Source organism: Falco naumanni, chromosome 5 (assembly GCF_017639655.2).
Source record: "Falco naumanni isolate bFalNau1 chromosome 5, bFalNau1.pat, whole genome shotgun sequence".
Lineage (NCBI taxonomy): Eukaryota > Metazoa > Chordata > Aves > Falconiformes > Falconidae > Falco > Falco naumanni.
Window position 1 is genome coordinate 28,758,793 of NC_054058.1, and position 17,395 is coordinate 28,776,187.

Sequence of the window (17,395 nt, forward strand, 5' to 3'; positions counted from 1 at the left end):
TATAGGTACAAAGTGTCATGCTGGTGTTGAGAGAAGTGGAAGCTACTGTGGGAAGCTTCATAAGAAGTATAATTGCATCTAGAAAGAAGAGTCTGTTAGATTGTTTTCCACATGCTACTGAAAAAGATTAAAAAGGAGCTTAAGGAATTGAAGTGATGGGGGGAAAGGAGCAGAAGATGGAATGCAAGAGGATGGCATCTTGTGTATGGCCCAGCTTCTTGACAAATTAACTCATTTTTTCGATGTTGAGGATGATCCATCTGTTTTTTGCAGTCCTTTCATTAGATCGTTGAGAATTGCTTACATTTCTAAATTTTCAAAATATATATTTTCAGTATGCCTTTTATACAGGAAGTATCAGAAATTTGCTAGTAGGAATATCTTGCCAACAGTTGATAATCTGGCCTGTTAGGTTTTTTTCAGCTGTGACAGTTGGAGAAATGGGCATCCAAACTTTTCTCCTCACTTGACTTTTTGTAGTTCTATGTGTGCAATCATTCCTGTTTATACTTGGAATTTTATTTAATGGTAGAGTATATACACTACTTGTTTTAATAAGATAAATTGCTTTTCAAGTGGTCATGTCCCTTTAAGAACACTGAAAATAAGGCCTTGAATCAAGAGTGCTTTGGAATTTTTTCTTAAACCAGGATTTTTTCAGTCATACCAACAGAGGCAGTTATGCAATCTCTACACATTATGATCATGCTTGATAACATCAGAAGTAGTGAAGAGAAAAAGCCAGACTGGATGGAAAGCAAGCAGGTATTTGATCTGGAAGGTGCAGCAGCCTGCGTGGTGACTGACATGGGTCCAATAGCTGTTCACAACGTCATGCTGCTGTAGGAGAGAAGAGGTGCCAGGTGCCTCAGGCGGCTTAGTAATGTACAGCCAGTGCAGTCTTCAGGGATAATGCTTCCTGTAAATGTTTTGGACTTTTGAAAACTCCTTGTGCAAGGCATTTCAGCATAATTGTGAAGTACTTGTTGAATCTGCCATACTGAATTATCTGTACTTGTCTCTTAAATTCTAAACTTATAGCAATACTGCAGTAGAGAGCAGTCTCTGCAGGATTATTTTTTTTTCCCTGTGAAAGAAATCTTATTTTTCCTTTACAGAAAAGCAGAGGTCCACAGTATCTATCAGATATGTTAGACAGTCCTCTTCTGATTGATTTGATTTACACTCGCTCCTTTTACATAGCTACAAATGTAATAATGAAATGGAAAGCTGAGACTAAATCAAAACATTTACCTTCTAGTGAGACTTAAATCTGGAGAACAGGTTCCCTGAACTTTGAGTAGCAAGGGATTTCTTCAGTTGCCAGGGATAGGCATGTTCTTGTATATGAAAAAACGTAGCACTTCCCTGATTCTTCTGCTACCTTTTGCTGACCTTGCCTTGATATTAGACACCTTGGGGAAGTTGTGAAGGCCTGACCACTCAGAGACTGCTATCACGGAGTCTATTTTAAACTAGACTTTTCTACCTTGCTGCTGCTTCTAAAACCAGTTCAAATAAAATTGGGCCTGTTCAGGCCTTTCACTTTCATGAGCAGAATGAGAGAGGTATTTTTGCAGAGTCTCCTCTCCCACAGTTGTTGCTTATTATTATTGTATTTCATTTTTTATTTTGTAATACTGTAAACTTTTCACCATTCCTGAGGATTGGTCTACAGCCTCCCTGCGGGAGATGAGCAATTCAGAAAATATGTAGTGCATACTAAAGTAATTTCAACCCAGATGGATGGTAAGGTGAAGGGTAATAATGATATTACATTCAGGAAAACAATGGTGGGTTGGGAGCACTACCGTATTTGAGTATGTTAATGCTTTCCAGGCCCTCTGCTACCTCTTGGTGACCTTGCTTTGATGTTTGAGGTCTGAAGTTGCACTTACCACAGTAATTGATCGCTTGCTAGTAGCCACAGTGATTAATGTCAGATTCATCTATGTACGTTGGAGAAAACAACTCAGGAAAGTGACTTGTGATGTTGCTGTACGTGATTGATATGCTCTGTGGCATCCTTGGCAAGGCTTGTTCTTGCAGGTGCTGGCACTTCATTTGCTTTTTGCATCAGTCAGGTATCTGCTGCTAGGTTCTTCCAACATCTCCCAGTTAGTGTTTTGCCTTTCCAGTTAGGTCTGAGTTTAGAGCATAAATAGTAGCCTCAAAACATTTGCTTTCTTTATTGAATGGCTATTCCCGCTATTCTAATACTATTCCAGTGTTGCCTGCTGTTTCTATACAGGGAGTCCCATGTGCCTTCATGAAAGGTTTTGGAATTAATCAAGTTGGAGAAAGTGTTTAGTACTTAACAGAATTTCTGCCTTCTTTTCAGACTATGTTTAACATTCTGTAAGAGACAATAAAATTAACTTTCTTAAACAGAATATGACAAAGAGTTGTCAAAACTGAAGGTATTTTTACTGTACTTTGATAAAAAGGTCTTACTGTTAGTCAGCAAGATAATCTATCAGGCTGATGATGAACATCTCAGATGATAAACACCAAGAAAAAGGGAAGGGAGTAAGTGAAGTTTTCCCATGGAGCACTGTGTTTCATTGAATAATTGTGCAAACTTGATCAAGATACAGTTGGAACATGAATATCTGTAGCTGTTCAAACCCCAGAAATTTAGTTAAAATAATGGGATTCCTAAGGATGTATAAAACAGCCTTCTCATTTGGGGCTTTTAGAGTGTACATTTAAAAACAGTTTTCTTATAATACATAGGATTCTGAGTCACTCATAAATTCTATAAAGAGAGAGAGAACACGAGCAGAAGGAAATCGGACACGCATTTTTAAAGACTGCTTCTGCCTTTTTGTTTTTGTGTCAACTGAATTTTCATGTAATAACAATTGCTCTGGGTCTGATCTTAAAACAGATACTAAATATTGCAAGAACTGTGATGAGCTGAGGCAGCTGAGTTTTGTGTTCAGATTTTAAAATAGTATGTATATAAAGAAGCTATGTAATTTCTAAATCCCATGTGGTATGTAGTGAATGGAGAAGTAGAACCAGCTGAATCAGTTTACAGAGAATTTGGAATGGTGTACTTCTCATTGATGGTTACGCGGGAGATGCTCTTCAATTTGAGATTTGATTTGCTCATTGGTGCGGTTTGAATGCTAGACTGTTTAGTGTGTTGTTTTGGCAGCATGTACTGACACTGGAGTGTGTCAGCAGTTTTGGCACTAGGCTGCTAAGGAAAAGACTTCATCTAGCTGGATCATTTCAAAGCTTCAGTATTCAAGCAGTCATTTGATATGAAATGGGTTACGTGAATGGAGTACTGTTCAAGTTCTCATGTTACTAGAATGCGTTGAATATAAATACCTGATTTTGATGTAAGTCTTCAGTGTTGTAGTCTTGCTTCTGTATTATAAAGTCAAGAATTTTGTAAGTGTCAGTGAACTTTGGAGAGAAAGAACTCTGCTGGGTTTCAGATTCTACCAGCAAGTAAGAATTACTTTTTCTTTTGAGAACTTTGTGCAAAAGCACATCTTCTCCAATTAAGTTCTAGTGTTTCAGCTTCTAAGAAAATGTACTTAATTTTGACTTTAAAATTGTGTTACTTAGTCAGATAGCAGTATAGGTGCTTTGTTATGACTGTTACAAAGATCTTCAACTTTAATCCCACTTTGTTTTATCTGGGAAAAAATGTACACTGGGAAAATATTACATCTCTCAAGTGCTCTTTGAAATACTTGTTGCTTTTTTTAAAATAAAAACAATTCTACGGAGTGCTTTGTGTAGCTTACATAGCCTAGTACTAGTAGTATAAAGATTTCAGGAATAGTATGAAAGTATTCCTCATTGGTTTGTCTTGGGAGGTAGGAGTCAGTAAAGTGCTTTTTGTAGGATAGAAGAAAAGAAGAAACAAGAAAAAATTCCATAATTTCTATAAATTGATTTAAATTGTTTTGGTTTTTTTTTTTTTAATCATACCTTTCATAACGAGAATTGCTTGAATGATTTTGCATAAAGTTTCCTGTAATTAGGATCAAAGCTGGGGTTGAGGGGTAATGGTTTGTACTGTGAACTTGCTTTAAAAAAAATTGATTCTTGTTTCCTTTTTATGATGTGTGTTTTTTTTTTTTTTTTTTTTTTTTTTTTTTTTTTTTTTTTTTGTTTAATGGTATTCTCTGGTGACAAATTATTACTCAAAATCTATGTGGCATCCCAGTAGCTGAGACAATTTGGTATCTCGTTACAATTTTGTAGACTATGCATGTTCTGGTAAAAACTTAAGATTTAATTATTTTTTAGTTTGAAAAGTAAATCTGGCATGCATTCTTACTAACATTTAAAAAATATTATTCCAGCTGTGTTGGGGTAGAGGAGCACCATGCTGTTGACATTGATCTATACCATTGTCCCAACTGTGCAATTCTCCATGGACCTTCTCTAAGTAAGTATGGGTTATTAAAATTTTATTTTACACTTTAAGTCTGTTTTATCTCCAGGTAAATTTGAAAAAGACTGTTCAAAAGAGTATTCAAGATCTTGTTTATTATTTAGAAGTTACTAGTTCTACATGACTAACTCTGAGCTGATAAAAACCCAAAGAATTCACCCTGAAAGGTTTATCTGGAGATGTAGATAGAATAAAATATAAGCCACTGTTACACATTAGAGAAGTCAAAGTGCACAGAGCTATAATAAAACAATCTGGACTTGACAGAGAGTGAGAGAATTAAAATTAGGGAATAACTCTTAAAAAAAACCAAACCAAAACAAGAAAAATGCAAAAAATGGCTTAAAGTTCCTGTATTTTAATCATCAAAATTCTAATACTTAGGAAGGCAACTCTGAGAAAACGTGGAAGTTTGCTGTCTTGCCTTTCTTGATGATTGTGGGCTACATGCCACAACAGTCCAGTGCAACCTGAGAATATGAACTTCCCGTGGGTGTTCTTTCTTCCCTGTCCCATCCCGTTTGCATCCTTGAGAATTACACAGCTCTGAATTTCAGGTTTCAGATTTATAAAGAAGTTTCCACCAAGGTCCTAATGCAATTTTATGAATTGCCAGAAGAGCCTGTGAAACAGAGCAGCAAGAGACACCTCTTCTCTGGTTCTCGGTTCAGTAAATCAATTTGCTGTAGACATATGCAGTGGAAAGATGGAATAGTTTTTTGTCTTTTTGTAACTACTGAAAGGATACTGCTTTATCCAACTCTCTGGATTTTCCCCCATGACTTCTCAAAAGCAAACAATGTAAAAATGAAAGTCACCTTTCCAACAATTAATTAAGTTTCTATGTTCAGACCTGACAGATGTTTATATGCACTGTGTGTCTTTAACCTCCCAGCGCTGTCGTGGCTGTCTGTGTTTTCTAACATGGGTTTGCTTTGGTTCTTTTTTTCCTTGAAGACCACATAGTAATTTATAGTCAGCTGTGACTTAAATTTAGAATGTTCTCAAAGCTGAATATAATTTAGAAATAAGTTTAAATCCACTGCAATCTCAGTGGTAGTCATGTGGGGTGTGAACAAAGTGATAAAGCACCACTTATTCATGAAATTGATATATGTTGCATGATATGTATCTAGTACAGTATGTGAGTTCAGGGTTAGCTACTTTTAGGTTAGGGGCTAAAAATTAAGATAAATGCTATTTTAAAATGCTATTTTACATGCTTGTGGTTTTTAATATTCCAATTGTCATTTTCAGTTAAAAATCTGCGTGTCTTTCCAGTAAATCAGAATACAAATAACAGCCATTTATTTTCCTACCTTTCTGCCTGGTTATTTTGTGGAATAGAGTAAATTCAAAATTTCTTTTCTCTTCTTGATTTGGGAGAACTAGTATGCTTCACCATGATGCCTGTGAATAACCTTTCTTGTAATGCAGAGCCTGCTAGCTCTGATGAGCACTCTGTCTCTCCTGCAGCAATTTGACAGAGAGATAAGAGTGATTTTTTTGTGTCTGAAGTCTTTTCAAAAAGACAAAAATCTCTGGTAAAAATTATTCTTATCACTCCTATTGCCTCAAGTAAGTAGATCATGTAGATTTAGTGGAAGCTTCAGACCTGTCACTTATCATCCTAAGTAGAGGTGATATATTGTAGTATGTCTTCACCTGGAATCTTATTAATTGTTCTCAGCTAAGCTGTCAGAATCAAATCTGTGATAGTTTGTGGTTTGGGCTCTACTTACTTTATATTTAGAGACTGATAATGTCTTGTGACTTCAAGTGTTGCAGCAATGCTCCAGAGTGCTTCAATCATATGAAATTATGTATGTAAGTAAAATAAAAAAAGCATTTTTATTTTCAGCTTTTCATATTCTAAAATCTTTTGTCTAGAGTTTTGAAAAAGACAAAAATGCAGCTGTTTGGTTTAAAGAGGGCAAGTATGGCTGTGATTTCAGCATATACTTGTGTATATAATCCCATCTAATGAAATGATGTAGTGCAAAAAATTTACTAAAAATAGACAAGAAACACATACTTCGTACTACCAAATGGATAGTTAATTGCAGTGTCCTACCAAATTAATTATATAAAAGTTCCAATAATGAAAAGAAAGCTGCTGCGTAGTTAGATGTAAAGATCAAATTAACCAATCAAATTTTTCTTGTTTTTCAAACAAAAATAAATCCTTTTCTTGATTTGGAAGAGCAACAATTTTACAAGACCTTCAGTAAGCAGCCATGTGTGTAAAATACTAAATAATTAATCCTAACATCCTAAATAATTAAAAAAACCCTAAGACTGTTTTAAAAAAATCATAAATACACTATTGAGTTTTCTCAGCTTATTGGTTCAGTGTCTTCATATTATATTTTGTTGTTTTCAAAGTTTTCTCAGTGATCTGTAAGTCTGGAAATGCTGTTTGCATGAATGCTGGGAGTCAGGTCAGTCACCGGATTCTAGAATCCAGAGCTTAAGAGATCACAATGTGCAGTAAATGTTAACAGGACTGTGTTTGTCAGGAGATTACTGTATTAACCTGGTTTTACCTTCTCAAATTCTGTAAATTCCCTCCCACTTGTTTTTGGGTTTTTTTTGACTGTGGTAGTAATGCCAGTGTTTGGTCTGAGCTGACAATATGAGATGATGTACCAGACCTTAGAAGTGGCATTCTAAATTTACTGTGTGCTCCTTAAAGTTTTCCAGTCTTCCTATGCTAACATTTCTCTTACCTTGGTCTCAGAGAATCACCTAGAGGACCACTTCCAAGACTCGGGGCCTCTTTGTACAGATGTACGCCTCTTGATGGTCCCCATTTGAAGTCTAGTATGTGGCTTCTAAGGCAACCGGACTAGTAGTGTGAGAAGGCAGGGGACAGTGTATGCCTGAAGTAGGTAAAGTTATTGGTCCATAGTTTTGAACATATAAGGAATGCAGTTTAAAAATAGCTTTCTGCTTACTTTTCATGAAAACTTCCAGTATACTCCTCTCCTTTTCTTAGCCCCCCTGCAACTGTGTAGTGCACTTTCAGTGTGTGTATTTTCAGCGTTGTCACAGCAGGTTGTGCCTCAGTTCTCAGGAACAGCAAGGGTGAACACAAGTTTCTTCCACTAGTTTCGAGTGATTGAGAGGGGGAGGTGTTACATGTGCAGTTCAACATGTGTAGGGTTGTTTTGTTCATTTTGAGCATGAGGATCCATTCACTTAACTTATTTTTCTTGCAATTGTTATTGTAATGTCTTAAGGGGTTATAAAAGTTCTAGAATTAAAAAGATATGTAAGTGGAAAAAGTTCTCATTACTGTTTTCTGTTCTTCAGTGCTCTCTTACAGATGGATGATGCACATTGCCAAGTACTAAGTAAAAGAAGGACTTTTGATTTCTAATGTTTAAATGTTGGAAAGACAAAAAAGACTTTGATTTCTGATTTGTAAATGTTGGAAAGACAGAGTTTTAAAAGTTCATTCTGTGCTATAAAATCTCTTAAGCAGCTGTATCATCTTACAATTTTAATGAGCTATTATAACAGCAGTGAATTTATGAGAAACTACTCTGTTGCAAATTAGTAATAGCCACTAATTTCTTGTATTATTATTTATGACTGAGAAAATAGCTTTGAAAACTTCATAAATAATGAAGCCAGGTTTATTAAGTTTTACTGTATTTGAATAGTTGGCTCATTAAGCAAGTTCTTCAGCACTGGTTTTCAGGTTAGCAAGAGAATAAACTGACATTTATAGCTATTTAAATGTCTTCTAAAGGGTACATTTTGTCATGTCTGTAGGAAACAGCTTATCAGTAGGAATAATTATGATTTACATGTAAAGACTCTAAGATGTCAGTTATTCTGATATAACCAACTGTGTTTTCTGGAGAAGCAGCAAGGTTTTTTTCCTTTTTAGAAACTACTTTTTTTCCCACTTCTTAAGTCCTTAGCTTCCTGTTACTGTTAGCTGTGTTTTCAGTATTGCTAGCACTTTTTCAGACTTTGGGTGCATCATGGTTATGGTGGACTTAAGAATGAGCTCTTCACAAAGTGCAAATTTGTATTTATACAGTGGTTTAGCTGGGTGTTATATTTGCATTGCAGGCTGCATTCTGTATGTGTGTAAAACACTCATTTGTGTTGACAAGAACAGGAGCTTTTCCCTTTTCTGTACTTCTTCAGCAAATTGTAGAATCACAGAATGCTTGGGGTTGGAAGGGACCTCTGGAGATAATCTAGCCCAGCCCCCCTGCTAAAGCAGGATGTAACTAAATTTATGCTTAATTTTAGTGGTTAAATTATACATTTGGTCTCAGTAAATCTTCTTGGGGCAGTGTTCCAGTAGCAGCTATCTAATGCTTTGGAGCAGAATCTGGCTTTTTTAGGAAAAACTGAAATGCAACCTAAAAATTGCCATACCCTTAGTATGCTTCTTACTGTGGTAAATATGCTGGTGAGTAGAAAGGTGGCAAGTTCAGCACTGTTGGAGTTTCTTTCCCAGATGATGAGGTGGTAGTCCTTTTTGCTGAGGCACCTCTTGGGAATTTAATAAGGCTTCTCAGCCTGTTGAATGTTTGAGTACAAGAGATACAGGCTTGTTTGTATAGAAAGTGCTCAAAAATGCGTTTTGCTAAGAAAGGGATAGGTGATACAGCTGAGGGCTTCTTTTCAAAGCAGTAAGCTTGGGTTCTTTATAAACTAAGATACAAAATGAGTGGTTGATGAAGATTAATTAATGACATATCCATTATGAAATAATTTGTCATGAAATAATGAAAACTTGAAGACAGGCAGTAAGTTCACCATGATAGCATAAGTAATTTTGTCCTCTGCTTCACTGAAGACTAAAAAATTCAACTGGGGTGGCTGCTTACAGCTTACAATGTTCTAAAATACAGCATTTCAATATATAAAGGGTGCTTGTAAGAAAGAAGACGACTTTTAGTGAGGCCTATAGTGACAGGATAAAGGGCAATGGTTTTAAACTGAAAGAGTGTAGGCTTAGGTTGGATATAAGGAAGAATTTTTTTGCAATGAGGGTGGTGAGACAGGAACAAGTTGCCCAGAGAAACTGTGCATGCCTTGTCACTGGAAGTGTTCAAGACCAGGTTGGATGGGGCTTTGAGCAACTATGTCTACTGAAAGATGTCCCTGCCCCTGCGGGGGGTTTGGACTAGGTGCTCTTGAAAAGTCCCTTCCAATCCAAACCGTTCTATGATTCTATAAAAATAGTGTTGTTTTTCTCATTTGTGTATCTGTCATTTGTCATGGGGATACCAATACAACAGTTTGTATGAGAATGTCTAGTTTTTCATTTTCCTCAGCCCTTTAAGTATAGGGAACTGTTACAAATGCAATTTAGTCTCTATTGAACAATCAGTTTGATTCCCAAAATTGTAATAAAATGTTAATTTATCCTTTGTTCTTTATTAGTTTGTTTTAACAGTACATTAAAGCTTCAAACCACTCAGAAGTTGATTGTTTTGGGGTACAATGCTTGTATTTATGTGTGTTGTTCTTGTATAGTAAGGGTCAAAACTGTGTAAAACATTTTATGCCTAAAACTGTTATGGAGATGCGAGCAGTTGATAAAAGAAAGGTGGTTTGGTTTTAAACAGCATATGGTAGTGAGTAATAGTAATATTATCAGACTGGATGCAGCTATGCTTGTATGGTGAGATAGCACAATGGGATTAGGTCCTGTTAATTCTGTGTTGATACATAAAATTAAGTCCATGGATCTTGAAGAGGTACAATTCTTCTCTTAACTGGAGAAAAAAAAAAAAAGAAAAGATCTAAGCTTTAGTAAATTAAAGTTCTATTTCTAGTTTTGTGGCTGACTTAAGTTTGGACAGCTTTCAGGCTGCTGCTTTTTATTTGTGCTGCACTGGATATGGAGTCTTAAATCGTGTATAATGTGCTCTGAGGTTCTCACACAGAAGGAGCTATAGAAGTATAGAGGATCACTGTCAGGTGTCCTGACGATTCATTTGTGCAGATAGGTAGTGTGTCACCTGCATAAGCAATATGGTTTGTTAATCATAGTAATGTAATTGAGGCATGTCTGGCTCACTGATAGGATAACTGCTGATCTGAACCATCTGATTTAACTAATTCAAAGTTTAATCTTTCTGAAACTTGTAGTGAAGAAGAGGAGGAACTGGCACAGACATGACTACACAGAGTTGGATGATGGTTCCAAACCAGTGCAGGCAGGAACACGGACCTTTGTTAAACAGCTGCGGGCTCGCTCTTTCCCAAGGTACAGAAGCTTACTTACACATTTCAGTGGAAAAAGTAGAGAAGAGGTGTTGGCCGAGTGTGTATCAGGGGCAGTAGCATGAGTGGTTGGTTTTTGTGTTTCTTTTTTGTGCCTAAACTGTCAGAATATTCTGTCTGACAATGAATAGTCCTCAGTTCCATTACAAATAACATAGATCATTTACATGAGTGTCATGGTTTAACCCCAGTCAGAAACTAAGTACTATGCAGCTGCTGACTCACTTCATAACCCCCCACCTGCCACCACCGAGAGATGGGGAGGAGAATTGGAAAGGAACGTATAACTTGAGGACTGAGATAAGAACAGCTTAATAATTAAAATAGGAGGCAAAAAAGCCCCAAACCCAAAATTATAATAACAACAGTTATAATGAAAAGGAGGGAGAAAGGGAGAGGAATGAAATCCAAAGGGAAGGGAGAAAAAACAAGTGATACACAATACAATTGCTCACCACCCACTGATCCATGCCCAGCCAGTCCAGGCCCTGACCAACTCCCTCCAGTTTATATCCTGAGGATGATATTCTATGGTATGGATCTCTTTGCCAGGGTCAGCTGGCCTGGCTGTGTCCCCTCCTAACCTCTTGTGCCCCACCAGCCTTCTTGATGGCAAGACCTGTGAAACTGGAAAGTCATTGACTTAGTATAAATGTTACAAAGCAACAACTAAAACCATCAGTGGGCTGTTAACATTGTTCTTAGACCAAATCCAAAACACAGCACTGCACCAGCTGCTAAAAAGAAATTAACTCTACCCCAGCTGAAACGAGGACAGTGAACTGGTAGTCTAACCATTCTCACATGCTTTAGAGGAAAATGGAGAAACATCGTTGCACTTACACCCTGAGCTGTTTGTGATTGTGATTGACTATCTTACTGAAACATAATGACTTACAATTCTTTAAAGGAGCTTGTTGTTGTTACCAGACTGTACTTTAATGCCTTCTCTGAGAATTCCTTTTCCCCATCCTATTAAATTATTATGTTCAGTCATATAGAAAGACTATTGAGTTCCCAGGTTATGCATGGCAGTAAACATTTCCTTGCTGGTTTAGGACATGTTCATTGTTTTTTTGTTAAACGCTTAATATAATAGTACTGAGTCCACTTCTTTTGGATTCAAATGTAGCCATTCCCATCAGTCCTCCCACAAACTGTGATAAAATTTTTTTTCTAGTAGTGCTTGGCGGATACTTTTCTGCTAATATTCCATTATTTCCTTCCACCAGTGCTGATGAAGTCATTTTAAAAATGCATGGAAGCCAGTTGACACAAAGATACTTGGAGAAACATGGGTTTGATGTTCCCATTATGGTTCCTAAATTAGATGGTCTGGGGCTCAGACTTCCTCCGCCAACTTTCTCCGTTTTAGATGTGGAACGCTATGTAGGTAAGAGTCACTCTGGAGTACTTACAAATGATCCTATCTGTAAATTAAAATAAATGTTTGCATGATTGTAAGAGCTTCCAGGGTTTTAAATATATATACTAAATTGCAGACTAGCAGAAAGGAATGTTCAAGCTATGGTTTTGGTTTTGTTGTTGGTGTGTGGGTTTTTTGTTGTGTGTTTTTTTTTTTTTTTTTTTACTTTCTCCTTTTTCATTGTGTGGTAGATACTTGGTAGGAGTACAGTGTTTGGCCTTGTCTGTATTCTTTTGATAACCTAATATAATGATGTGTGCTGAAAGGTGGCATCATAAAAAGTTGATGGACAGAAAACCTACTGACTATAGGAAATACGTAGTGTATGGAATGTTGTTACCATTATGATGATTAGAAAAGTAATGTGTTCTGCTTTAAAGTGCAATTATAATATTGTTACTTCCGAATCTTTTCATTTGTAATACTGCCTTTTCAGATTTAGAGAGACTTGATCTTCTGATTCTCATACATATATTTTGACCTGCCAGGTTCTCTAGTTTAGGGAAGAAATTGGAATGTCACAGATTTACCTTTCTGTTATTGAAGAAAACTGTATAAGTACTATTCTAACTGGAATTTTATCAAGATGATACTAACTTGTAATTTTAGAGTAATCACATTTATAATGTACATCTAGATACGTTTCAGCATTCCACAATTAATTGTCAAATTGTCGAACCATTGTATAACTAAATGGATGTAAAACAATTATTACAGTGTTGCTGTTAATCCTTTCTCTTGGCTAAAGGTTGCTTCTTGCTTGTGTAGTTCTGCAATGTATCATTTAAATATCACATCTTTTACAACCAGTCCTTGTTGTCTGCAGATCTGAAGGACACTCATGACCATTCAATGAAGCTACTGTGCTATATAAAGTTAACACGTATATATTAGGGGAGTAGGGATGGGCTTGTAAAATGTTTACAAAGGAATACCTGCACAGTTTTTAATGTTAATAACTTACAATTATGGCACAAGTTTAGTCCAGTTTGCTAATAATTACAAGCTGTGAGCAATAGGATCTATTATTTGTGAAGAATTCTCAGTGGTCCTTCTGTTAAATATTCAAGTGCTGTAGCAATGATTAATAGGAAGAGTGCGGAATAGATCTTCCTTAATAACTTTCTCTATGCTAGTCTTTCCAACTGAAGCTACACACTCCATTTTTTTTAAACCATTTGCAGTCATTCTGTACTGCTCTTTTTCTTTTTGGTTAACCACAGGCAAGAGGATTTATTTTTAGTGTTTTCAGTTCTGTCCTTAGCTGATTATAGCAATTAAAGTTAGACCTAATAAAAAGTTCATTTATACTGATCTGTCCCTGTTCCAAGAGAATACTGATGGTAGTGGAGTTTTTGAGCATAAATGTTTTGATAAAGGTAGGAAAAAAGTTAAATTTCTCTTAAATACCTTAATTGGCTGGTTTTATCTGTGATAGGTTTAAGAAAATCATCCTATTTTTCGCAGGTGGCGACAAAGTGATAGATGTAATAGATGTAGCAAGACAAGCAGACAGTAAAATGAAGCTCCATAATTATATTAAATATTTCACAAATCCTGACCGACCAAAAGTATTGAATGTGATCAGCCTGGAATTCTCGGACACAAAGTGAGTATTGATTTCAATTCCTTAAACATAGGAAGTGGTTTTTACTAAGCTGAACAGTATTTGTAGGAACATAATGTCTGTAGCGGGAAAGATAGGAGACTGTGTATTTTATATAGACAGCTACTGTGATGTAAAGTGGGTATAAAACATTTTTATTAATTCATAAATAATAACTTTGTAGGAAACAAATTTAAAGCTGTCATTTAAAAAGAGGTGTGCTTACTCATGATTATGGTTATTTTCTTGTGTGTTTGTGTTTGGTTTTGTTTTTTTTTATAAAGGATGTCTGAATTAGTGGAAGTACCAGATATTGCCAGAAAGCTTTCATGGGTGGAAAATTATTGGCCAGATGATTCAGTCTTCCCTAAGCCTTTTGTTCAGAAGTATTGTTTGATGGGTGTCCAGGACAGCTACACCGATTTTCATATCGATTTTGGAGGAACGTCAGTTTGGTACCATGTTCTCTGGGTATGAAGGCTTCTTGATTTATGACTATGCAAAACAAAGCTTATTCAGTGTGCTGCCTTCTTCCGTGGCATTATCACCTGTATGACATTCTGTGTTTAAAAAGCTGGGGGAAGAATTTGAAAGTTGATTACTGATTGTTGGTGTTGCATTTTTATGCTTTTATTTTAGCATGCTGTTGGTAACTTCTAGACTATAATTGATTGGCTGATCATTTTAGTAGACTGGTAGGTGATATAGTGATGTTTTAGTATGAAAAAAATGAATGAATGAAAATCGTTGACAGACTCAACTTTTTTATTCTCACAAACTTTGACCATATATACATCATAGAAGAGGCAATTTGATTTTATATTTTCTCATTTGGCATGTGTGCACGTATCCATAAATTGTTTATAAAAGTTGGAATTTTTTATGCTCCAGTGAAAAGTTCTGGTTGTTTGGTTTGTTTCTTTTACATCACAAGACACCAACGGGTTCGTGTACTGTTGACTAAGCTTTTGGTGGATTACAACTGTGAAATACTTGGGGCTGGGAAGCCCTAACATTCCACAGTGCACGTATGGAATTCTTAGCATTTAGATTCATCTGTTACTTCATTAGGAGTGGCTCAGAGGTTGTAGTACGCCTACAGGAGGGCATTCATTTATTTGATTTTTTTCGTTTAATAGGGTGAGAAGATATTCTATTTGATCAAGCCCACGGATGAAAATTTGGCTCTGTATGAGTCTTGGAGTTCCTCTGTAACCCAGAGTGAAGTATATTTTGGGGACAAAGTTGACAAATGTTACAAATGTGTTGTGAAGCAAGGACACACTTTATTTGTTCCAACAGGTAAGATTTTACCCTTACTACTAGGACTTAAGGTGCTTAATTACCAGGAGTTAAGGGTATCCTGAAATGATTGTGTTACCAGCATTTGGTTTCTTCTAAAGTTTTGGATAAAAGAGAATAACAAATTCAGAAATTTACATTTTTTTCAAAACAAGTACTTAGCTTTTTAGATTGCCTGGCAGTAATACCAGTTATTAGGGAAAAAAAGGGTGTTTGTTAAACAGTTTTAAGATAACAAATAAAAACTTAATTTGGATATCAGGGAAATAGTTTCAATTCATAGAACACGCATTTTTCACCATATGATAGAGATCCAGACTGAATTCTTATCTTAATTGTATAATACAGCTTTGTTTTTACAGCTTTTGAATATTGTAAGACCTATTAGGCAAAATTATTACAAGAACATGTAAACTTCTTATGCTGTAGGCTAGAGGGTATAAAATAAGTCGGGTGGTTTTTTTTTTTTGTTTTTCTTTTTTTCCTTTTTTGTCTTCTGTCAGCAGGAACATCTAAACTGGGGTGGAGCCAGTGGAGACTCTGAATCAAAATGAAAGTGTCCCTAAATAAAGCTGAAGAATACATAAGTTAATTCAAATGTTAATTCCTTTTATTAAAAATAAAAGGATACCTGTATATATGGTTTATGAAACTGTAGCGTTCATAAATGCATTTCAGCAGCTTCCTTTAAAAATGATGCAGAGGCATGGTCTTTTCTGGTTTTCTTTAACATTTCTTTTAACTGTCACCTAATAGCATCTGATAACTTACAGGACATTTTTAAGAAAAAGAAACACCAAAACAATTAAACCCACAAAAATCCTCCAAACAAAGCACACCACCCCCACACCTCCAAACTCCCAAATACCATAAACTTAGAAGTCTTTAATAAACAAACCATATTTTGCCAATGAAGGGAGTGCCAGTTAGTTTCTTGTATTTTCACTTATCCAGCTCATCCATATAAATACTTTTTACTATTTTATTACTAAAGATTTGTACGGGTACTAGCTTCCTTTTTGGGGGGTGTGGGAGGAAGCTTTAAATACATGGAGAAAGAAAAGGGTGCACAGTACTGCTTCTGGAATAGGCCTCAAAGAATATGGTCAGTACCTTAATCTGTCCTATGTAACTATAACTTCCTAGTTAGCTACACGAAAAATGTAGTAGTCTCTGTTCTCTGTTTGTGGGGTTTGGTGTTTACTGTTCTAGTTCATGGCTTGTGAAGAATAAATACTACATGGTGAGGAGCTATATTTGCACTAAACATTCCTGAACATCCAGAGCTTTTAAAAAACATGTGTTTTTGGCAAGAGATTACATTAATTTTCCATTTATCTAAGTGTGAAGTCATACATCTATGAACAAAGAATGCAGAATTACAGAACAAAGAACTTCAATGTGACCCACAGATCTCTGAAAATAGTTCCTGCTTCCCAAGTAATCAGATGAGTCTGGGCTTTCACTACAATGTCACCCAAAAGAAAAGTATTATAACATTTTCTGATGTATATGTGTATATGTACACACAGACAAATACATGTGTATATGTACACACACATAAATATTTATATATGTATGTTGGAGTATAGTGTAAGAATCAATAAATTTAAGTTTCAAGACAGGCGTTTAAAAAATGGGTAATTCTGTAAGGCAAATTAAAGGCTTTAAAAAACCCCTTGTATCTACTGAAAATCACTTTTGCTGTTCCTGCTTGCGCTGATGCTAGTGCATGTAATAATTATTTTATGATCTCTGAAATACATTCAGAGTAGATTTCTGGTTTAAAATTAGTCTTGCATATAGATGAATAGCACCTACGGGGAGGCTCTTGAGAGTTATTTAAATATTATTCAAGATACTCTGTGTGGTCTACACCAACTTTTTGCCTTGTTACATAGATCTTGATCAAAACTACAGCATAAAAATAGCAAGTAGGAATGTAAAAAAATTAAATCCTTTAGTTGATGCAGGTATGCCATAAAAATACTTGGTGTTTAAGCAATAGTGATGAGGTTTTGTTGTCAGTTTTGTCAGTGTCTGGGGATATGTCTGTTTAAAGGATTGAAATACATACATTCTTTGGAGAGTCAGAGGTATTAATCTACTGTGATGATGGTAAGAGTGAAAAACTGAAACCATATTAACAAGTGCAAAGTGCAGCTGGTAATACAAGGCAATCTTCATTGCACAGACCTTCTCAAAGAACAGAAGTAAAACTGAACAATGTATAAAATAAAAACCCTTTATACTGCATGCAGCATCATATTATAGATTCTCTCATATACCATTGTGTAGCTTCCCTCCAAGTAGGCATGTTGCTTAGTCAGCATAGTTGCTAGGTTTCGGATCTTTTAACATGTGTTACCACAAAAAC

The 17,395-nt window shown here is 35.8% G+C and overlaps 1 protein-coding gene across 2 annotated transcripts in view; it reads left to right on the forward strand.

The window, feature by feature from the left end:
• Positions 1–17,395, forward strand: part of KDM7A (lysine demethylase 7A) — a 72,762-nt gene that overhangs the window by 23,955 nt on the left and 31,412 nt on the right. For both annotated transcript variants that reach the window (XM_040594198.1, XM_040594197.1), the window contains exons 2-7: positions 4,332–4,417; positions 10,550–10,667; positions 11,917–12,077; positions 13,578–13,719; positions 14,001–14,187; positions 14,856–15,018. In XM_040594198.1, the coding sequence (XP_040450132.1) occupies positions 4,332–4,417; positions 10,550–10,667; positions 11,917–12,077; positions 13,578–13,719; positions 14,001–14,187; positions 14,856–15,018 (857 nt within the window). The remainder of the gene's footprint in view (positions 1–4,331; positions 4,418–10,549; positions 10,668–11,916; positions 12,078–13,577; positions 13,720–14,000; positions 14,188–14,855; positions 15,019–17,395) is intronic.